The sequence below is a fragment of the Schistocerca americana genome, chromosome 2, assembly GCF_021461395.2.
Source record: "Schistocerca americana isolate TAMUIC-IGC-003095 chromosome 2, iqSchAmer2.1, whole genome shotgun sequence".
Taxonomy (NCBI): Eukaryota; Metazoa; Arthropoda; class Insecta; order Orthoptera; family Acrididae; genus Schistocerca; species Schistocerca americana.
In genome coordinates this window covers 862920019-862944662 of record NC_060120.1, presented here as the reverse complement: position 1 = coordinate 862944662, position 24644 = coordinate 862920019, and the positions used below count along the sequence as shown (strand labels likewise).

Here is a 24644-nt window from a genome sequence, read left to right as displayed (position 1 = left end):
ACTATGCCGTGTGTACTAAAGGATCAATTATTTTTCATTCATTAGAGCTAAAGTTACGATCCAAGAAATCCAAGAAACAAGTTAGCACTTCCGCAGTGTTTCAGAGGGCTCAGAAGAAAACAATCAGTGACAGATATGACTCAGACATATTCCATATACCTGTGCATTCCAAAGACAGTGATTCTAATTACATTGCACCATTTAATTGTCAATATTTTGAGTAACTACTGCTTGTTCCTTACAAATCAATGGTGCTGATTTTATTTTGTAACTAGTGCACAAAATTTGTCAGAAACTGAGACTATACAAAATTTGTCAGAAACTGAGATCTATGGTCTCTTGTCGGTGTAAAAAAAAAAAAAAGGATCTTCCAAGTCAAAGCAATCAAAAGATATGGCTGACCTAGACTTGTGAAATTTGGCAAAAAGAAGCAAGGGTTTGCAATATGAGTAAAGGAAAAAAGCAGAAAATTCTTAATTATAATGACACTGTGCAGTCACATTAATGTGATCACCTGTCAGAATCCTAAATATCCACCTTTTGCAGCACGAAGCACTGCGAGAGATGCAGGAAGAGTGTCAATGAATGAGGTTCTGGAATGAACTGATGGGGAATGTGGAGCCATACCAACTCTAGTACCATGGCAAACTTCTCAGCTGAGGACACATGGCACGAACAGCCTGATCGAGGTCGTCCCACAGATTCTTCATTGGGTTTAAGTCTGGGGAACATGGTGGCCAGAGGAGTACAGTAAACTCAACCTGGTGCTTTTAAAACCATGCTCACACTCTGCAAGCTATGTTACACATTGCGTTGTCCAGCTAGTAGATGCCACTGTACTGAGGAATAACAAACCAAATGTAGGTATGGAAGTGGTCTGCAAAAATAGATGCATAGATGCATACTTGTGTTGATCCAGTTGTGCCTTCCAGAATACCACGAAAACATTCTTCAGAGCAAATGCCCCCCTCCCCCCCTCCTCCTCCTCCTCCAGCCTGGACCCTTCTGGCAATTGTTGCAGGGTGTTTGCTTTCAGGCATTTTATGTCATATACACCATAGGCCATCTGTCAGATTGAGCATAGAACGTGATCAGCCTGAAAAGGCCACCTGGTGCCACTCAGTGGATGTCCAGTAGTGACATTGGCATGCATATTCCAGCCTTCGTCAATGATGAACAGCAGTCAGCATGGGTACATGAACCAGTCGTCAGCTGTGGAGGATCATATGCAGCAACATTCGCTGAGCAGTCCTGAAGAGATGCCCCTTGGTTCATCTGGGTGGTCAGCTGTTCAACAGTTTAAGGACTATTCACCCACATCCATCACCACCGCTGCTGTTCATCTATTATTTATGGCTGTGGTGCATGACATTTGCTTCAATGCTTGTTTTAGAGAGCACCATTTTGTCATACACAGTATACTTTAATCATGGCAGCACACCGACAGTTTAAAAACTAAGCTGTTTCAAAAAGGCTCGGCCCGAAACCAATGATCATGTCCTTTTGGGCATCAGATAAATTGCTCCTATTGTATATTATGACAATGACTGCACTGCACCCCCCCCCCCCTCCCCCGCCCCCTGCCCCTCCACCTGACATGCTTTATATCCAGTGGCAATGCTTCCATTTTCAGTCTTTGAGTGGTTATTGCATGTTGACATCAACCACAGGCAGTGGTCACATTAATGTGACTGGGCCGTTTATATCACATGAAAAACATATCTCTTTTGTCATTTGTTATCTGATTTCAAACTTACAATTAAAACATTTTCCAAAGACTTTGAATTCCCTGGACCAATATCTTATCAGTATCAATGTAGATAACAGGCAAAAATTGTCAAGGTTCTCATTTCCCTGAATTGACATACTGTCTACATATATGAGCCATTTCAAAAGCGCTGCACACTGTGCACGTGTGACCATTATGGTGATGTCATCAAGTAGAAATTCTTGTCAGTTGTGAGTGAGACTTTAGATGTGACAGTCATAAAAGTGTGTGTGCTGGTTTGTGTCACTGCGTGGTCAGTAAATCAGTTTTAAAGTGGAAGCTGAATCTGAGTTAGACTGGATTACATGTTAAGAGAATCCCTACATCAAAATCAAATTGCTACATGGAAAGAATCCAAGAAACTTCCAATGCATTGACAGAGGTGTTTCGGAACAGTGTGAAGGATTTTAGTACACACAATATCACAGTGGCCTACTTGTTTCTGTGAAGGTTGGGTTAGCACTGAGGACAACCCAAGAAGTGGAAGACCATCAACTGCAATAGACTACACCTTTCAGGTTATTGTCAATGAGATTTTGAGAGAGGATTGACAAAAATGTGAGCAAATTGCATATGAAACCAGAATATCTGTCACTTCAGTTTACAGAATAATAACAGAAAAGTTAAAGATGAGGAAAGATGCTGCCAGATGGGTTCCACATGAGCTGAGTACAGAGGAGAAAGCAGATCACAAAAGAATTGCAGAAGGACAGCTTCAACATTACTGAAAAGAAGAACAGTTTCTGTAAAGGAGTGTTGCACTCCATGAACCCTGCATACAAGATTTTGAGTCAGAACTGAAGTCTCAGTCATCACAATGGAAAAGTTCCAATTCTCCACGCCTGAAAAAATTCTGCTGCCAACAGCCAATGGTGAAACTGATGATGATATTTGCGTATGACATGAATGGGGTCACAGCTAGAAATAATGTGTTCCAGGCAACATGTGTAACAAGCATGTTTCTGCAAAATGTTTTGTACCTGAAAATTCATCAAAGAAGGCCTCATGGCTCTGAGCACTATGGGACTTAACATCTATGGTCATCAGTCCCCTAGAACTTAGAACTACTTAAACCTAACTAACCTAAGGACATCACACAACACCCAGTCATCACGAGGCAGAGAAAATCCCTGTCCCCGCTGGGAATCGAACCCGGGAACCCAGGAAGGCTTCATGCTTGCAGCTGGTGTTCTCATTTTGCATGATAATGTAAGACTGCATACTGCCCTACCAGCGAGGGAAACATTTGACAAATATACTTCCCCATCCAACACACAGTCCTGATATGATCTCGCCAGACTCTGAACTGTTTTCCTAATTGAAATAACAACTCCATGGAAAACATTTTGATAGTGCCCTGTCTGGAAAACAAATTCTCAAAACAATGGGAAGCTGTCATATGCAACGAGATTCTATTGAAGGCCTGGGAAGGTATTCTGTAAAATAATTATTTTCTTCAATTGTACCTTACAATGTGCTGAACTTTTGAAATGAACCTCTTATATAGTTAAGTTTGTAAAAAACCTGTGAGTGCAAGTCCTACTCGTAGATGGCCAATTTTTTTATACTGTAATCTCCCCTCTTGTGTTTAATAAATAACATTACTTGTTTATGTCTGTTAAAACTACAGGTTTTTCTAATAACCCTTTTTTTAAACTAAGTATTTAAAAATGGCCTTGGTAACCCATAATATTTGATAATGCAGCACAGAGGCACGAGTCTGCTGGATTATCAAGGTCCTACTGTATTGACTGGAAACAAAAGGCTATACAGCTTTTTCATTATCATATTAGGAATCAGCCTGGTGTCCACTGGACCATGTTACCGGAAGAAAGTGCCTTCACAAACAGAATTCAAATAAAATAGCAGCAAAATACATAACAAATCCTAAAACTAAAACAGTGAACAACTATCAAGACAGAGAGAAAATAATTAAGTGACAAGTGTTTGTAATCTCTATTTATTTGGTTCTCAGACCAGCTAGTGGTAACTGACCTACCTCAGATACACACATGCGATGATTACTAGAAAAATTATGAGGCAGATTGTTATTGACACAATGAGAGCAATATAAGGTATGCTCTCATCATATCCAAATCCTGGTTTTGGTGTTGTAACTCTGTTTTCTATTTTTGGTTCAAGATTCTTGTTGCAGTAATCTGTATCATTACAACACAAGATTGATCTTGCTATTTTATGTGGGACCAGATTTCCTTTACACTGCAAAGAACAGGAAAGTACCATATTTATTAAAAACATTATTGTTACACAGTTACTAAAGTATGTATCTCAGAAGTTAATTTACAATGCAATAGATAGCATGAGAGAGAGAGAGAGAGAGAGAGAGAGAGAGAGAGAGAGAGAGAGACTGACTATGACAGCTCATTACAGGAACTTCCTTACATCCATTACTCTACATGAATGCAAAGGACAATTTACCCACCTCTCAGTTTGCTTCTTCCTTCCCATTTACTTGTTCTTTCATTGATAATAGACAACCATTTACCATAAGAATACTTGAAAATAACAGCCTTATCAACCGCTGAATATGGTACCCCAGGAAGACTTTACAGCTCATATGTACAAATAATAGATGTCCGACTAAATAACACAAGAAGAATGATTGCTGATATTCTCAAATCAACACCTACAGAATGGCTGCCAGTACTACGCCCCCTCCCCTCCTCTTTCCGGCCCCAACTATGATGCATTAAGGTTCTCAGGAACCAGTACAAAATGATCATGGATAACAAAAATCTATTAATCCATCAAGATCTCCATGACACAACCATAACTGAGTCCACTATAGGTGACCACTAGCAATAACAGAAAGGCTCACTGTGGAAGCCGAGTTCAACTTTACTAAAGCATGGACTCAAGAACTGACTGGACTAATAATAATAATAATAATAATAATAATAATAATATGCTGTATATCGCCCACATCCCCTTGCCTTGCCACAGAAAATATGGTCAATACTAAACAGAATTAGAATGCAACACAGCAGCTACAGATCATCAGATACATCACAGAAGAATGCCTCACAAGATCATACAAAGGCAGATCAGAAGACTTCCTGCTGGCGACTCCAAGGTCTATAGACTACAGAAATCCTCTACAAGTTTTTTTTATGAGGTTTTATATTCTAAATATTATGCTCTGCTCTATGTATTTTTTTTCAGCATGTCAAAAAGCCATAGCTAAGTAATAAATAAAATGTTTGCACACAAGATGAACGAGCATTTCTAATAACACGAAAGGTTTCATGCCATTACATCAGTACGCACGTGACCTACAGGATATCTATGGTATATTTTCTGTTTCTGTAGAGACAATAACACTAAAGCAAGGTAAATTGGCAAAACCACGTAGATAATTACCTGCATCAGAACTCCCTCTGGTGCTAAGCAGCCATAAGTATGAATAAGTTCCCAAGTTCCATCCTTCATGGGTGCTTCTTCAATTGCTGCAAAACATTGTCCTCCAGGATAGCCAATGCATGTACCATTTGCATTATCTGGGCAGTCTCCATCACAGTAACACAGAACACCATTTACTGGAAATAAAAAGATAGTAAATACTAATTCTCACTTAATAATGACATATCAATCAGGTTATCATACACATTTTTAATGGAAGGAACCTAGTATTTATAGAAGATATGAAATGGAACTGGTTGAAGAATAATCACCTCTGTGGAGTGTTACTGGCTGCAGCATAATTCCTTTACAAGGAAAAGAACAGGATGACAGATTTAAATATTTGTTTGTAAAACAGTTAGGAAAAAATAAACTGAAGTCCTAGCTTTTTTTCTACCAGTAAATTTTACACCGAAAACTAAATATCTGAACATTCATTATAGCCAAGCAGTCATTTACAAAAGCACTACAAGTTAATGTATATGTTTCAGTACAATGTTATTCAAGCTTCTCATCCTGTCAACCAGACAACTTTGCAGTTCCTACACAGCAGGCCGCATGGTGGGGAACAATTCCTCCATCTAATCTGAAGCCACATGTTTGATTGGCTAATAGCAGGGTCATCATCTTGTTAAAGTTCAGACATACTAATTTATTCACAGTGCTCCTCCATTACAGTCCCGGACACACACACTCATAAATACACCACAGAACACTGCTTTCACTCTTTCAGAGATTCAGATGTGACTTGTGACACAATGACCTGTTGGAGAACATATAGATGACAGAAAAAGTAATGTCTTTAGCTGATGCCTGGGATTTCAAACATCATCCATGCAATATTATGTGCTTAACAGTTTTTGTAAACATGCAGCTCAGAATACATATGTAGCAATTTAGAAGAGAGTTTATTTATTCGGCGGAAGAGAAAGACTAGCTACATCACCACCTGACTGCAATAGAATTTGCTGACAACATTTCATATCGTCACGTAGTTTGTTACCAGGTTATTTCTCATACTAAAATTGAAGACTTGTTTGACACTTCCAAATGAAATTCAAATCTGGCAAACAATATTACATGGCACATGTCTGAGCATTAATATGACTTTACAATTTGTACATTATTTTTAAAAAATGGACAATTCTTTTTATTTAAAGGGCATCAGAAGTGCACCAAAAACTAATTCTGCACTACAATTTAAACATTATCCAAATTAATTTTAAATAAATCTGCAATCAAAATTACCACCTAGATCTTGTAATTCAGAGCTAATTCAGAATGAAGACAAAACAGAAATGTGTGTCACTTGACACAGAGATCTGTCAGCTGTCTTTGACAGTGAAACCATTTGAACATTGAGAGAGAAAACACACCAGCGAAGAAAAATAGCTACTGCAGCAATATAACTGCCAAAATGTAAGAAAGACAATTTACAACTGCATGAACTGCTAGTCAGCCTTTTTATATTTCAAGTGTCATTAACAAACCATGACAAAAGCTCTCAGTTTGATATATTATGAAATCCTCATCCATCATGTAAATGCACATTCTGACTACAATTTCACTTGTTTTGCATTCTATGGTTTACATTCCGGAGTGAGCAAACTCAACATTTATCCACTGTAGTCATCATAAACTTACTTTATTTCAGTATATATTCATCTTCTGATCCATTTGCACCATATTAAATACAGCTCACTGTACAGTAGGCATTAAAGGCAGGGAAAAAATTTTTTTCATTTAAAATTCCATTTACTAAAATGTTTCTGCATTACTTATACTCTTGCTCCTAGAGTAGCACACTTCACAGTAGCTGTTTACTTTTACAGCCACTATATGATTCTTTCATCACTGAAGATATTTTATAATTCTTCATGCAAAATGTCATGTGAATGGCAGAAAACAAATTTTGGTTTTTCTTTTGGTCGGTCTACAACCCAGCGGCCGGTCTATTTCATAAAGAAAAAAAAAAAAAAAAGAAAAAAAACAATATAAGATGGATGAAAATCTGAGAAGGAAGGTGAATGTAGCTAGTAGCTTTGTGCCAGCACAGGGAAGACATATAGTGGCAGTTAAACACCCATAGCATACAAGATATCACCCTAATAACCTGTTTCCCATTCATTTAATTCCCCTACACGCCAGATAGTTGCTAAGCTGATGAAAATTAATTCCAGAGGCACTGGATAGTTATGTAAATGCATAAAGTGCTGGCCATAAGGAAAGAGTAAAATAAAGAGACAGTATACAAAAAGTGTGAAAGAAATATACTGCATTTTTATCAAAACTGCAATACTATAAAGGAAACGTGTAAATATTAAAGACAGAAGAGGACATTCAACATAGACTAATGCATGTAAATGTTCAGACTTACAGAACAATATGGTATCTGCAATTCAAGATCAGCCCCCTGAACAGGTGAGTTACACAAAATGCATGCAAATGTTTTTAAGAGAAATGAATATGCTGAAGCAACCACCAGTATTACACACTACCTAAAATGTGCACTGTTCACAGCAAAAGATGCTACACAGGAGCATTACAGAGTCTGAACAGGAATGAACTATGTTGTTGTTGTTGTTGTTGTTGTTGCTGCTGTGGTCTTCAGTCGTGAGACTGGTTTCATGCAGCTCTCCATGCGGAATGAACTATAAACTGTTGTAAATGTCATTTGTCACATTATACAGTTGTGGGTCATATGTAAGAGTGTAATGCTTTTAAGGCATTGAATGAATCAAATCTGAGCAGATGATAACTGAATTAGTTTTATACCTAACAGGTACATCACATGCATGGTAATGCCAGCCTGCAAAGCTCCACCTCCTTTTGATACAAAGCTGGAGCTCTACATCATTTGTACCACTGTCTGATAATACTCCTTTAGCTGTACTAGTTATTACTTTCTTTATTCCATATAGTGGTAAAGCATTTAGTGTAAAATAAATACTTCCTACAGATGTCTGCACACTGCATTCAAACTGCATTACAAAGCACACTGTAGCAGGGTGAGTATAACTAGGTGAAACTACCTGTAGTTGCTCCTTGTGACATAGCCATGTATAGAGAATGGAGATTCCCTTGCTCAATCTTTAGTTCACTGACAGACTATACAAATGATGTCAAATCAAATGTGATATGCTTCACTACTCTCTGTTTGACATTACAGGCAATCCTGGTTTCTCTGAATCAGTGACACTTTCAACTGCAAACATTTCTTTGGTGAAATTCTTGACTCAATGCATTTCTGGGTATATATTCTAACAGAAATGGAGGTGACTTTTTGTGAGGAAAGTTCACCACTACTAGCAAGGAGGATAGTTTGAGTGTCCATTCACTTACTGGCCTGCCCTTATATTCTACAGGGCAGTTATAAATAAATTTTCACTACTCGAGATGCCGCCGCCCCCCCCCCCCCCCCCCCAATGAAAAATGAGTGATCACAGAACAATGAAACACTGTGGAAACACTTCTAAGGACCTATGGAAGAGAAATAACAAATGAACCCACATTTTAATTTCCACTTTAGAAGGTATCATCTATTAAATACATACTAGGTTACAAAAGATGCTCTGTTTGAAGACCATCTGCATTCATGATAGTCTGGAAATTTGTACAGATACCACTTCACAATTATTTGCAGCACTTTTCATATACAGGACCTTGAAATGTTCAGCTGTCATAAAAGAGTTTGTGCAGTGCATGAATATCACACATTGCATCTAGCATTGCCTGCCATGGCAACAGTAACTCATTTAACAATTTGTGGTGCAACTGGCCATCAGCCTGCCCCAGGAGCAATTCCCAAATTGCCAATTAATTTGAACTTTCTATTCAAGTTCTTCAACCCCAGTGCAGAAAGAGGATCTCTCTCTGTTCCTATAATGTGTCAATACCCACTTCAAGCAGCAGCACTATTGCTGATGTTCTGATAAAAAAATTTACCGAATAAAGCCCTGCTCACCTCTTCCAGGCCCATGTTGACTGTCTGCAACTGTAATGCACACTAATGTTTAGTGTCATTCTACTGCTGGTGCCTAAGAGCAAGTCATGACACTAATACTACTAACAACACAAATCCTGCAATGCACAGTCTGGGCACCATTCCTATAAAGTTGGGTACTCGTACAGCAGAAAGTTTTCATCTACACTGGCTAAAGTAGTAAAAGTTTAATTAAACCACCTTGTAAGTCTCTTTAACTTTATACTGTAACACAAAAGCTCTAGTGGTTAAGGAAGAGGCTTTACCAAATACAGGTTCTGGGCAAGTAACAGTTTTATCTGCCCCATGAACCTCAGACAATGCCACGGTTGGGTGGCTTCCATGCCTAAACAACACAGGCAGCGGTACTGTTGGTGCAACCACAATGGATGGGTATGATTTCTGATTATGTGCAGCACCATTTTCAGCAGTTGCAGGAGTGACAGTCTGGATGATTCACTTATCTGGCCTTATTATGATCATCCAATGTGGCCTTGTTGGGTTGGTACTGTAAACAGCTGATAGCAATGGTAAACTATGGCTGTTACTTTTTCCAAAGACATGCAGCTCTACTGTATGGTTATATGTGGAATCCTCTTGGGTAAATTATTTTGGATATAAAATAGTTCCAATTTGGATCTCTGGGTGGGTACTACTCAGTACGATATCAATATCAGGGAAAACAAAAATTGGCATTCTATTGAATGGAGTGCAGAATTTCAGATCCCATAATTTAGTAGGTAGGTTAGAAAATTTAAAATGGGAAATGGGTAGCAAGGAGTTAAAGAGGAATTCATCTCATAGAATGTAATTTAATCATAGCTAACACTTTGTTGAAGAACCATGAAGAAAGGTTGTAAATGTTGAAGAGACCTGGAGACGCTGGAAGTTTCAGATTGGTTATATAATAGTACGACAGATTTCAGAGCCAGAGTTTGAACTGTAAGAAATTTCCAGGGGCAGATGTGGACTCTGAACAGAATGTATTGGTTATGAAACCATCAAAAACAGAGCCTGTGGCCGTGTGTGTGTGTGTGTGTGTGTGTGTGTGTGTGTGTGTGTGTGTGTGTGTGTGTGTGTGTGTGGGCGCGCGCGCGCATATGTGTGGTCCATTTTTGACAAAGGCCTTGTTGGCTGAATGCTAACTTTCCGACAGTCTTTCTGTTGTGCCTTTCTGCGACTCAACATCTCTGACATATGGTGAGTAGCAACTATCCTTTTCATAATATTGTTACATTCTATCCTGGATCTTCCACTGTTAGATTAAAACTGAAGAATTTGCAAAAAGGTAGGGAATTACGGAGATTGGACCTGGATAAAATGAAAGAACCAGATGATGTTGAGGGTTTCAATGGGAGCATTAGAAAACAACTGACTGAAATCAGGGACAGAAATACAGTAGAATACAAATGGGTAGCTTTGAGAGATGAAATAGTGGAGACAGCAGAGGATGGATACAACATGAGATACTGAATTTAACTGATGAAAGCAGAAAATATGAAAATGCAGGACACAAAGCAGGAAAAAGAGAATACAGTTGTCTAAGAAATGAGACTGATAAAAATTGCAAAATTGCTAAGGAAGAATGGCTAGACAGGAATGTAAACTTATAGAGCCAGCCACGACAAACCATACCACCTGGTGAGCAAGATATATGAAATGGGAAAAGCCTCCGACTTCAAGAAGAATGTAATAATTACATTTTCAAAGAAAGCAGGTACTAACAGGTGTGAATAATACTGAACTATCAGTTTAATAACTAATGGTTGCAAAATACTGATACAAATTATTTACAGAAAACAGAAAAACCATATGAAGCCAATTTCATGAAAGATCAGTTTGGGTTCCAGAGAAATCTTTGAACACATGAGGCAATACTGAACCTTCAACTTCTCTTAGAAGATAGTTTAAACAGTTACAAACCTACATTTGTAGTATTTGTAGATTTAGAGAAATGCTTTTGACAATTGTAACTGGAATACACTCTTACAAATTCTGAAGGTAGAAGGGGTAAAACATAAGGAGCAAAAGGTTATTTACAATTTGTACAAAAACCAAATGGCAGTTACAAGCACCAAGAGGCTTGAAAGGAAAGCAGTGATTGAAAAGGGAGTGAGATAGGGCTTGTAGCCTATCCCCAATGTTGTTCAATCTGCACAATGAGCAACCAGTTAAGGAAGTCAGAAAAATTTGGGAAGGAATTATAGTTCAGTGAGAAGGGGTGGGGGGGTGGGGGGGGGGGGCGGGGGTGGGGGTGGGGGGGGGGGGGGGAACTATTAGGTTTGCTGATAGCATCGCAATTCTGACAGTAACAACAAAGAACGAACTTCAAAGCACAGTAGAATAGAAGGGACAGTGGCTTTTTGGAAAATTTTTTTTTTTTTTTTTTAGGGCGCAAAACTTCTATGGTCATTAGCGCCCGGTCCGTGACTTAGGAAACAGTAAAAAGCCGAAATTGAAAACCAGCAGCAATGGGAACGAAAATCATAATATTGGAGAAACTGAGATGAGCGCGTGTCATCTGCTAAAATCGACGATATATCAGGCGAAAGCTGTAGACGGGAGCGTAACGGATTAAAATAGGGGCACTCAATTAAAAGGTGTCTTACCGTCCACAGCTGAGAGCAGTGGGGACAGAGTGGGGGAGGATCGCCGCTTAAAAGATGTCGATGGCTAAAAAGACAGTGCCCTATCCAGAGTCTAGTTAAAATTACCTCCTCCCGACGACGCGTTCGGGAGGAAGAGGTCCAAGCACAAGGAAGAGCTTTCATGTCCCGCAATTTATTATGGGTAAGTGTCGACCAATGCGTGTGCCATAAATGAACAACATGTCGACATAGAACGCTCCGTAGATCGGCGAAGGGAATCGATTGAATAGCTGGCCGAGGAAGAGAGACTGCAGCCTTGGCTGCAATATCAGCCGCCTCATTTCCACAGATACCAACGTGTCCCGGGAGCCAGAGGAACGCCATCGAGACGCCCCCCACGTGGAGCAAGCGCAGACAGTCCTGATTCCGGTGGACCAGAGGGTGCACAGGATAAAGAGCTTGGAGACTGAGGAGAGAGCTGAGAGAATCTGAGCAGATAACGTACTGTATCCGCTGATGGCGGCGGATGTAGTGGACAGCCTGGAGAACAGCGTAAAGCTCCACAGTATAAACCGAACACTGGTCGGGAAGCCGAAAGTGATTTGGGGTGTCGCCAACAATATAGGCACTCCCTATACCTAACGATGTTTTCGAGCCGTCGGTGTAAATAAATGTGGCGTCCGTCATTTGTGCACATAGAGCAGCAAATGCCCGATGATAAACAAGTGAAGGGGTACCATCCTTGGGAAATCGACAAAGGTCACGGAGCAGGCAGATCCGGTGACGGAGCCAAGGCGGTGCTGTACCCCAAGTTGTCAACAAGGTTTTAGGAAAGCGGAAGGAAAGAGAATGGAGCAGTTGACGGAAGCGGACTCCCGGTGGTAGTAGGGAGGAGGAGCGGTCTGCATACCCTACATCAAAGGAGGCGTCGAAAAAAATGTCATGGGCTGGATTAGCAGGCATGAAAGACAGATGGCTAGCATAACGACTCAGAAGGACTGCTCGCCGATTGGACAGCGGAGGTTCAGCAGTCTCAGCATAAAGGCTTTCCACAGGGCTGGTGTAAAAAGCTCCAGACACTAAACGTAATCCACGGTGGTGGATAGAGTCGAGATGCCGAAGAATAGACAGCCGAGCAGAGGAGTAGACTATGCTTCCATAGTCCAATTTCGAGCGCACTAAGGCGCGATAGACGCGGAGAAGGACCACTCTGTCCACTGCCCAGGAGGTACCATTCAGGACACGGAGGGTGTTGAGGGATCGCAGACAGCGAGCCGAAAGATAGGAAAGGTCGGAGGACCAGCACAGTTTTCTGTCAAACATAAGACCCAAGAATTTAGCGACGTCTGAAAACGGAAGGTTGACAGGACCTAGATGTGAGGAGGGCGGAAGAAACTCCTTACGTCGCCAAAAATTAACACAAACGGTCTTACTGGGAGAAAAACGGAAGCCGGTTTCGATGCTCCAAGAGTGGAGGCAATCGAGGCATCCTTGAAGACGTCGTTCAAGAAGGCTGGTCCGTTGGGAGCTGTAGTAGATCGCAAAATCATCCACAAAGAGGGAGCCCGAGACATCAGGAAGGAGACAATCCATAATTGGATTGATGGCAATGGCAAACAGTACAACACTCACCACGGAGCCCTGGGGTACCCCGTTTTCTTGGGAGAAAGTACGGGAGAGAGTAGTGTTCACCCGCACCCTAAATGTGCGCTCTGCCATAAATTCGCGAAGAAAAAGGGGCAGCCGACCTCGAAAGCCCCAAGAGAACAGTGTGCGGAGGATGCCTGTCCTCCAACAGGGATCGTATGCTCTCTCCAGATCAAAAAATATTGCTACTGTTTGGCGTTTCCGGAGAAAATTGTTCATGATATAAGTGGAGAGAGCAACAAGATGGTCAACTGCAGAACGATGCTTTCGGAATCCGCATTGGGCAGGTGTTAAGAGACTGCGGGATTCCAGCCACCACGCTAAACGGTAATTCACCATACGCTCCAAAACCTTACAGACACTACTCGTGAGAGAAATGGGGCGATAGCTAGAGGGGAGATGTTTGTCCTTTCCAGGTTTCGGAACAGGAACAACGATAGCTTCCCGCCATCGTCTGGGAAAAGTACTGTCGGTCCAAATTCGATTATAAAGGCGAAGGAGGTAACGCAGACTATGGGTTGATAAATGCAGCAACATTTGGACGTGGATGCCATCCGGTCCTGGGGCGGAGGAGCGAGAAGAAGAGAGTGCATGTTGGAGTTCCCGCAAGGAGAAAACAGTACTGTAGGTTTCGCGATTTTGAGAGGAGAAAGCAAGATGTCGCACTTCCGCTGCACGTTTCTTCGGGAGAAACGCTGGCGGGTAATTTGAAGAGCTCGAAATCTCAGCAAAGTGCTGACCCAACGAGTTAGAAATTGCGACGGGGTCCACTAATGTGTCATGCGCAACAGTGAGCCCAGAGACCGGGGAGAAACTAGGCGCGCCTGAGAACCATCGAAGCCGACTCCAAACTTCCGAGGAGGGAGTGAAGGTGTTAAATGAGCTAATAAAGAATTTCCAGCTTGCCTTCTTGCTATCACAGATGACACGCCGGCATCGCGCTCGGAACTGCTTATAGCGGATACAGTTGGGCAAAGTAGGATGGTGGAGGAAAACCCGGAGAGCACGTCGCCGCTCACGTATTGCATTACGACACGCCTCGTTCCACCAAGGAAGTGGGGGGCGCCGGGGCAATTCGGAGGTGTGTGGTACTGAATGTTCCGCAGCTGTAAGAATAACGTCGGTAATATGTGTGACCTCATCGTCGACACTGGGAAAGTGACTGTCATCGAATGTCGCTAGAGACGAAAAAAGTGTCCAATCGGCTTGGGCAAACTTCCAGCGTCGCGGGCGCATGTAGGGCAGTTGAGGCTGCAGTCTAAGGACACATGGAAAGTGGACACTCGAGTGTGTATCATCAAGGGCGAACCATTCGAAGCACCGAGCTAGCGGAACAGTACCGACCGCAAGGTCCAAATGAGATAAATTTGTCGTGGAGGCAGACAAAAATGTAGGGACCCCAGTGTTGAGGCAAACTAGATCTGCTTGGTGGAAGACGTCTAGCAATAGTGAGCCACGTGGACAAGGATGTGGAGATCCCCAAAGCGGGTGGTGGGCATTGAAGTCCCCAACCAGCAAATAGGGGGGTGGAAGCTGACCAAGAAGATGAAGGAGATCAGCTCGTGCCATTGGTATGGACGATGGAATGTATACAGTACAAAGAGAGAACGTGTATCCGGAAAGGGAAAGACGGACGGCGACAGCTTGGGAGGAAGTGTTTAAATGGATTGGGTGATAATGGAGAGTTTCATGGAGAAGAATCATGAGTCCTCCATGCGCTGGAGTGCCTTCAACAGAGGGGAGATCATATCGGACGGACTGAAAATGAGGGAGAACAAAGCGGTCACGGGGACGCAGCTTTGTTTCCTGAAGACAGAAGATGACCGGCGAGTAGGATCGTAAGAGGATCGACAATTCATCCCGATTGGCTCGAATACCGCGGGTATTCCTGTCGATAATGGACATAGGGTGAACAGAAAATGGAGGAATGTGACCAAGGTCGCTGTCAACTCAACGACTGCTCTGAGCTTGCAACCGACAGCATGGAATGGCATTCAGCCAAAGGCAGAAGATCCTGATCCATAGGTTGTCAGGAGCAGCTCCTGCCACCAGCGATCAGCCGGTTGATAGGCCGCCAGCAGTGCGCCTCGGCGACACAGAAGACGGCCGAGGGCGATTTCCGCCAGGTGGAGCTGTAGATGGGACACGCCTTGGCGGAGAAGGAGAGGAACTGGGTTTCTTTGTAGCCTTCTTGGAAGTATGATATTTAGAGGAAGGAGTAACCGATGGTTGGGAAGTTGCCGTACGTAAAAGCTCTTCACAAGTATGCTCTTTTTTCGAAGTCTTGGTGTCTGACTTTTGGGCTCGAGATTTAGCAGAACTCGACAAAGGGTGAGCCAGAGAGTGGGCAGGCGAAAGTGGTGAGGTTGAACGGGCGATCTTTGCGCTGTCCGATCTGACGACCGTGGCACTAAAGGTGAGGTCGCAAGTCTGCGTGGCCGCCTCCTTTGTTGGCCGAGGCGAAGCAAGGACAGTGCTGTATTTTCCTTTCTGAGGCACGGTGGGCTGTCGACTGGCGAATAATTTTCGAGCAGCAAAGGTCGACACCTTTTCCTTTACTCTAATTTCCTGGATGAGCTTTTTGTCCTTAAAAACGGGACAATCTCGAGAGGAAGCAGCGTGGTCACCCACACAGTTGATGCAGCGAGGGGATGGAGGTGGACAAGCACCCTCATGGGCATCCTTGCCACACGTAACACATTTGGCTGGATTGGAACAGGACTGGCTGGTGTGATTGAACCGCTGACACCGATAGCAACGCGTAGGGTTTGGGACGTAAGGGCGAACGGAAATTATCTCATAGCCTGCTTTGATTTTCGATGGGAGTTGAACTTTGTCAAATGTCAAGAAGACAGTGCGGGTTGGAATGATGTTTGTGTCAACTCTTTTCATAACCCTATGAACAGCCGTTACGTCCTGGTCAGACAGGTAGTGCTGAATTTCTTCGTCAGACAATCCATCGAGGGAGCGTGTATAAACGACTCCGCGCGAGGAATTTAAAGTACGGTGTGGTTCCACCCGGACAGGGAAGGTGTGTAGTAGTGAGGTACGCGGCAATTTTTGTGCCTGGAGGGCACTGACTGTTTCTAACAATAGGGTGCCATTCCGTAATCTGGAACAAGACTTTACAGGACCTGCAATTGCGTCGACACCTTTCTGAATAATGAAAGGGTTGACCGTGGAGAAGTCGTGACCTTCGTCAGACCGAGAAACAACAAGGAACTGTGGCAACGATGGAAGAACTGACTGTGGCTGAGACTCAGTGAACTTACGTTTGTGAGCAGACATAGTGGAAGGTGAGGAAACCATTGCGGCAGAATCCCCCATGATTACTGGCGTCTCCGATGGCGCGCTCCTCCCTTGTGGGGGCCCTCTCTGAGGGCACTCCCGCCTTAGGTGATTGTTCACACCTCAGGTCACACCTCCCGACAAACGGACGGAGGGACCAATCGGCACTTTCGGAAGGTATCAGCTCGGGTAATCACCCCTCCCTGGGCCTGGCCGTTACCAGGGGGTACGTACGTGTCCTACCTGTCTACCCGGGGCGGGGAATTACGCGTTACCCCGTCACCGACTACACATGGAAGTGCGTGGGTCAGCCTTCAGACACGCACAGGGAGGAAGAAAGAGAAAGGGAAAGGAAAGAAGAGAGGTCTCAAACGCCGCAGTGGAGAAAAGGTTAAAGAGAAGAGGTAAGGAAAAGAGAAGGACAAAGGAAGGATGAAGACATACAAGCAAGGAAGGCGAAGAATGCGGTACATTTTCAAGCGTCCATCTCCGGACGTAGGCACAAACCATACTCCCAGAGGGGGAGAAAGGGAAGGAAAGAGCCAGAGGTGAGGGGGGGGGGGGGCGAAGATGGGGGATGGGGAAGGATGCGGAAAGGGAAGGTATGCAGCCCGGAAAGGAAGGAAGGCCACATTAGCTCGGGGTCCCGTGCTTGCTATGCACATAGCCACAAAAGAGTTGTGGATCCCCTGGGGGGTGGGAGAATGGACAGTGTCTTGAAAGGTGAATACAAGAGCAATATTAACAAAACCAAAACAAGGATAATGGAATATAATCTAATTACATCAGGTGACACAGAGACAGTTAGATTAGGGAATGAGATGCTAAAAGCAGTAGATGAGGTTTGCTAATTGGGCAGTACAATAACTGATGATGCATGAAGTAGAGACAACAAAACAAAGAATGACAGTGGCAAGTACAGTTTTTATGAAGAAGAGAAATTTGTGAACATCCAATGTAAATTTAAGTGTAAGGAAGTCTCTTCTGAAGGCATTTGTATGGAACTGAAATATGGATGGTAAGCAACTTTTTAGGAAAAAAGAAAGTGAATAGCATATTTTGAAATGTGATGTTAAGAGTGCTAAAGATGAGTAGATCATGTAACGAGTGACAAAATAATGAGAAGAATTGGGGGAAAAGCAATCTGGGGCATAACTTGACTAAAGAAGGAATCACTTGATAGGTCACATTTTAAGACATCAAGATATCACCAGTTCAGTACTGGAGGCAAGCGCGCGTGTATGTGTGTGTGTGTGGGGGGGGGGGGGGGGGGGGGGGGGGGGGGGTTTGTCAGTTTTTCCCTTCTACATAACATTCTAAAACTGTTTTTATCAGTTCGTCATTCTTTTTTAATGTATGCCAATCCAATTTCTTTTTCGTCTTTTTATTACATCTAGTAACTGTCTTTTCTCTCCCACTCTTCTCAGTACCTCTTAAATTTTTTACTCTGTCCATCCAACTTATTCTTTCCATCCTCCGCCATGACCACATTTCAAAAGCCTCCAGCCTCTCTCTGTCTTTCTTCCCCGAAGTCTATATTTCAGTGCCATACGGAACACTCCATAAAAGACACTTCATGAGTCTTTTCCTGAGTTCTATTTCCAGACTGCTGCAGAAAATTCTCCTTTTCTTATAAAATGCCTCTTTTGTCATTTCTATTCTGGTTTTAATTTCTGCACTGCACTTCGAGTCTGTGTCTATCCTGCTTCCAAGATACTTAAAATTTTGCACTTGTTCCAATATTTCTCCATTTAGCATAATTTTTATTTCTTTATTTTCTCCTAGTGCCAATTCTTTTGTTTTCTTTGTGTTAATTTTCATTCCATAATTTTTTTTCCATTAGCTTCAATGGTGTCCACTAAATCATGTAATTCTTTTTTCCCTGTGAGGAGAAGGACTAGGTCATCAGCATACCTCAAACACCCTACTCTTCTTCTTCCAATTTCTACTCCTTTGTCATCTAATGAGCATTGGTCAATCATATTTTCCAAGTAGAGGTTGAAAAGGGTAGGTGGTAGACAGCATCCGTGTCTTACTCCTTTTCCTAGTCTGATACAGTTTGTACTTTCTCCTCTCACTTTAAATGAGGCTTTTTGATTAAGATATAATGAGTTTACAAGTCTTCTGGTTTTCCAGTCCACTCTCTTTTCCCTCATTATAGTCGCCAGCTTGTCCCAAGCCACATTGTCAAATGCCTTTTCTAGATCGATGAAGCACATATATAGGTAGGTCTCATCCTTTTTCAATAAACCTTTCTCCCAAGATTCGTAGGAGCCCTATTGCATCTCTGGTGCCTGTATTCCATCTAAAGCCAAACTGCTCCTCGCCAAGATTCTCCTCCATTACTTTTTCAAATCTCTTACTAATTATTCTTAACATCACTTTGGCTGCATGTGAAATAGGCTGCCGTTCACCACTGTCATCTTTTACTACATAACTTCAATATTTCTCTTATTCCATCTTGTTTCAACACTTATTAGTCTGCCACAATATTACTGCACATGGGATTGAGGGTGTTTCGGGCATCTTATCCTGAGATTCAATAACTGTATTTCATGAGGATGGGCTGAGCCACTTGATAGTATATGTGTAACTGTTTTGAAATCATTCAAATGTGATGGGTCGGTTTTCCTTAGTCACCACCACTGTACTTGTTTACTGTAATACCACCACATGTTTCTGGTAATGGCCACAGGAGGCCAAGTGCAATTCTATCACAGTCAGGCAGTATGTTGCTTGTGTGTTGAATCAATTATTTGTGCCACTATACATCATCAAAGTGAATCAGTGGAGACCTATATATGTGCTTCATCGATCTAGAAAAGGCATCAATATTGTTTCTGAGGATGGCATGGAGTGTTAAGAACATTACTTTACAGAAATAATTTATTTATTATTGCCATCATCATCATCATCATCATCATCATCAAAATGGAATAATACACTCTGGAGCACTCTACCACAAACGTCACGACCCACACAAGTTTCATCAGTGACTATGAGACCATCATCATACAATTTACACTGAATGAGACGGTCAACAAATCTAGGGAACAAAGATAGGGGATTAACGTCCAGTTGACGAGGCAGGATGAAACATGAAATAGGCTGTGGTATTTTCAGCAAACTGTTGTGTATCGAAAGATATTTTAACCTCACTGAATGTGAGTCTAATGTCTTAATCACTGCGTAACCTCATTCAGATGCTTGTCTATGAATTTCTGAAAGGCAGTCATTTTGCATGCATACAAGATATTGCACCCTCTGTGAAAATCGAAAGGACAAAATATCGCAAAGATGGGGGCACTATAGGGAAAACGAGAGACAACAAAGAAAGAAGACACTCTGAAGCCATGTGATCCCAGTTAGTCAATAAGGACATGAACAACAAAACTACACTATCCATTGTCGTTGCTGGCCCATTTCATATGAGGTTATAGGTTGCTGCGTAAAGATTTCCATGCGACTTTATGGGTCACTATCTATAAGGAGAGAAGGGAGAATGGGAGAGGGACTGCAAACAACTTGTGCGAAAACTTAAATACAGGCGCAGCAACTTCAAAATCCTGATTTTTGTGTAGGCCTGGGCTTAGATTTTCTTTAATGTTTGGTAAATTTGGTAAAATTATGCATACAATCAGAAAAAATAGAAGACTAGCTAAGCAGCACTGTCACTCGCACAGTGTTTGGTCTGTTACAGAATTCAGTAGGAGGGCAACTGAACTCTGAACACAAGAGGGGGCTTTTCTGTAATGTATACAACAAGATGGGGTGTCTGAAATTTTAAGCCTTATTTTTAAATTAAATCACATCACATATGTTTTTATAATTATGTTAAGTGTTATGTTATGTTATCTTTATTGCAATAAATAAGGCCTGTAGTATTTTACATTTTATTACACTAACACACGTACTTTTGTGCTGCTTTTTCAACAGTACACAGAAATAAAATTTTAGGGAACTGAATTCCAGATTCCAGAAAACTGTAGTACCTCTGTAGCAAGTAAATCTTCACATAAAACAATTCCAGAGTTTAAACCTGCACATAAAAACTGCACTCAGTAGCTACAAAAAGAGATTCTGCAAAATTGACATTCAGTGCTGGGCTTTAAATTTTTCTTTACCACCACTCGGCACACATTTGATTTTAACTAACTTTAGAAAGGTTCCCAATCAGAACTGCCCTCAAATTTTTTCCTTCAAATGGCACTCCTGTTCGCCAACACAACTGTGATATTTTTTGTTTATTTCTTGATCTGTATCACTGACATCTTCCTCCATCCATCGACCAACAATTTCATGAAACTTGGTTTTAACGTTCCTGATGTGCTCTAGTGAACACATTTTGTACTATACTGAAGACAAGAAAGTTACATAGTTCATCAGGCATGGTCTAGGAGACTACAACACGTGTCAACAAACAAACTACCAACCAGCTATCCACCAGGATCAACGGCCACCACCATACTGTGGCCAAGAGCAAAGTAGACCACCCCATGGCACAACATATAGTTGAGCATAACATGCTTAATTTCAATGACTGCTTCACTACCCAAGCCATCTGGATCCTCCCCTCCACCACTAGTTTTTCTGAACTGCGCAGATGGGCATTACCCTTACAACACATTCTCTGCTCTCATAATTATCCTCATAACTTACTGCCCCCACACCCTCCAACCAATAGTTTCAACCCTATCTGTCCTACCATCTCCTCCCCATTCTAGTGTACTACCCTCTTGGTTTGCTACCCTCTGCTAACGCATATGGCAATAACGCATTGCAGGGCTGGCGATGTAAGGGAGGGGTGGGGTGGGGGGAGGGGGGTAGAGAAGCATTTCAACAGAGATGACATCTGAGAAGAAGTTTGAAAATCTTCACGCGTTGCGCGTGTTACAGGTTAATGGCGCAGGTAGCAACAGCTATACTTTTAGTTGACATACAAAATGGCTTTGTTTGGTTGTCAGCTGCAATCAGTGCACATTTTCTATTATTATTATTATTATTATTATTATTATTATTATTATTATTATTATTTACTTTCTCAGACGTTAAGTCTGGTTAAAAATGGAAAGTGACGCGGACCTTGATCAAGCGTCACTTCCTTTTAACTGTATGGTATGTGTTATATCGCATTTAGGAACTTTCGGGTAATTGAACATATTATTATTATTATTATTATTATTATTATTATTTTCTATACAGTAGTCTACCCTACCGATGAGCTGCGTGAAGAAGCTAAGTGGTGCACTAAACAGGAAACGATCTACTGAATGAAAGAAAGAAGTCATTCATATATTTACTACTTTTATTTTCTGTGAATAAATTGTGACAGTCTAATTTATTTCATTGTTACTGTAAGATAAAAATGGCTATTTCTTTTACCTGAAATGTATTCCCTTCCCTCCAAAATGCAGCACCACATAAGTCAACCTCCTCTGTCCCCTCTCTTCAATATACTGTACTTTTCACAGCAAAAAGGAAAGAACTTATGTGCAGAGCTAGAGATACAGTTAAGTATCAGGAATTCCATTACTGATTACATTTTTTTCTAGTACCGATAAGGAATATTAATTGTGTGTGGTAATAAACACCCGTCTACAAGAAGGGCAGTAGAAGTGATGCACAAAACTACTGAATAACATCCTTGACATCAATTTGTTGTAGAATCTTAAAACATATTCTGAGCTCAAACATAATGAGGTATATCAAACAGGATGACCTCCTCCATGCCCACCAGTATAGATTCAGAGAACCTCAATCACATGAAACCTAACTCACACTTTTGTCGCATGACGTACTGAAAGCTTTGGATCATGGGAACCAGCAGATACAGTATTTCTTGATTTCCGAAAAAGCATTTGACTCGGCACCACACTTGTTCTTATTGTCAAAAGTACGATCATATGGCGTATTAAGAAAAAATTGTGATTGGACTGAGGACTTTTTGGTAGAGAGAATGCAGCATGTTATCTTGGATGGAGAGTCATCGTCAGATGTAGAAGAAAATTCAGTGTGTTCCAGGGAACTGAGTTGGGACTTTCACTGTTCATATTGTCTATTAATGACCTCGCATGCAATATTAATAGTAACCTTAGACTTTTTGTAAATGATGCAGTTATTTATAAAGAAGTAATGTCTGAAAGAAGCTGCATGACAATTCAGCAGGATCTTGAAAAGTTTTCTAAGTGGTTCAGAGACTAGCAACTTTCTTTAAATGTTCAGAAATGTAAAATTGTGCTTGGGTGTAACACTTTGTAGGGATATGAAATGGATTGATCAGTAATCTCAGTCATGGGTAAAGCAGGTGGTAGACTACACTTTATTGTTAGAATACTTGGGAAGTGCTATCAGTCAACAACGGAGATTGCTTGCAGATCACTCATGCGACCCATTCTAGAATATTGCTCAAGTGTGTGGGGCCCATAAAATAGGCTAACAGGGAATATTGAATGTACACTGATGAGCCAAAACATTATGATCACCTGTTTAATAGATTGATTGTCCGCCTTCAGAACAAAACACATGACTGATTCTGCATATCAGGAATCCGACAATTTGTCGATAGGTTTGTGGAGGCATGTGGTGTTAGATGTCTATGCTCATGTGATGTAATTCACGTAAATGGCAGTCTGACAGTTTGCATATGCAGTGATGGCATCCGATAATGACCCAGATGGGTACCACAGGACTTATATCCGGTGAATTTGGTCACCGAGACATCGAATTGAGTCCACTATAATGCTCCTCAAACCACTACAGCACTGTTCTGGATCCAAAACACGCACAATTATACTGGTGAAAGATGACATCAACGTCAGGGAAAACATCAAGTATGAAGGGATGCAGGTGGTTTGCACCTGTCAGCGTGTCTTCAATTACTGCCACAGGTCCCAAGCTGGCACAGGAGAATGTCTCCCAAAGCATAAATACTGCTCCCACTGGCTGTGTCCACAGTGCTGTACATTTCGAGCCGCCGTTCACCTCAATGATGGCGTTTGTGCAGACTGCCATCAACATAGTGAAGAAAAAATGTGATTCATCCGAAGAGCGGACACGTTTCGACTGATCGATGATGGAATCCCGACGGTCCCGTGTCTACTGCAATCTTAATTGACGATGTCACTGGGTGAACACATTGGGATGGTCTGCTGCGGAGCTCCATATTCAGCAGTGTGCGATGAATGGTGTGCTCCAAAGCACCTGATCTTTTGGCAGAGGTGCCACAGGCCACCATCTATCCTACTTTACAGAGCAGACCAGCCTCCAAACCCCACGTTCTGTTAAGAGTCGTGAATGTCCAACCATTTAGTGCCTAGTGTAGTTTTGCTGTCCTGCTGTTTCTGTAGATGCTCGCGACAGTAGCACGTGAACATTTGACCAGCTTCACCGTTTTCGAGATACTTGTTCAAATGCCCTGAGTAATAATAATCTGCCTTTTATCAACGTTGTATATCTCAAATGATTGCCCCATTTGCAGCCTACATCTTTGCCACAGTTATCCCTCATCCACGTCTGTTCCGCTTACATACTTTTGTTAATGTGTCACATGCCTTCAGTGCTACCAGGCAGCTTCCATCATCACGGTGGGCCATGGTCATCATGTTTTGGCTTATTAGTGTATAATGAGAAGGGCAGCACGAATGGTCACAGGTTTGTTTAGCCCAAGATAGAGTGTCACAGAGATGCTGAAGAAACTGAACTTTCGCCGGCCGAAGTGGCCGTGCGGTTAAAGGCGCTGCAGTCTGGAACCGCAAGACCGCTACGGTCGCAGGTTCGAATCCTGCCTCGGGCATGGATGTGTGTGATGTCCTTAGGTTAGTTAGGTTTAACTAGTTCTAAGTTCTAGGGGACTAATGACCTCAGCAGTTGAGTCCCATAGTGCTCAGAGCCATTTCATTTCAAACTGAACTTTCGGACTCTTGAAGGTAGACAAACTATCCTGAGACAGTCT

General features: G+C 42.0%; 1 protein-coding gene across 1 annotated transcript in view; it reads right to left on the bottom strand.

Annotated features, from left to right (window-relative positions):
• The window catches only part of LOC124595699 (bone morphogenetic protein receptor type-1B), a 182256-nt gene that overhangs the window by 42863 nt on the left and 114749 nt on the right, over positions 1–24644 (bottom strand). The window contains exons 2-3 of the mRNA XM_047134559.1: positions 5150–5325; positions 3768–3988 (exon numbers count right to left, since the gene is read on the bottom strand). Of these exons, the coding sequence (XP_046990515.1) occupies positions 3768–3988; positions 5150–5325 (397 nt within the window). The remainder of the gene's footprint in view (positions 1–3767; positions 3989–5149; positions 5326–24644) is intronic.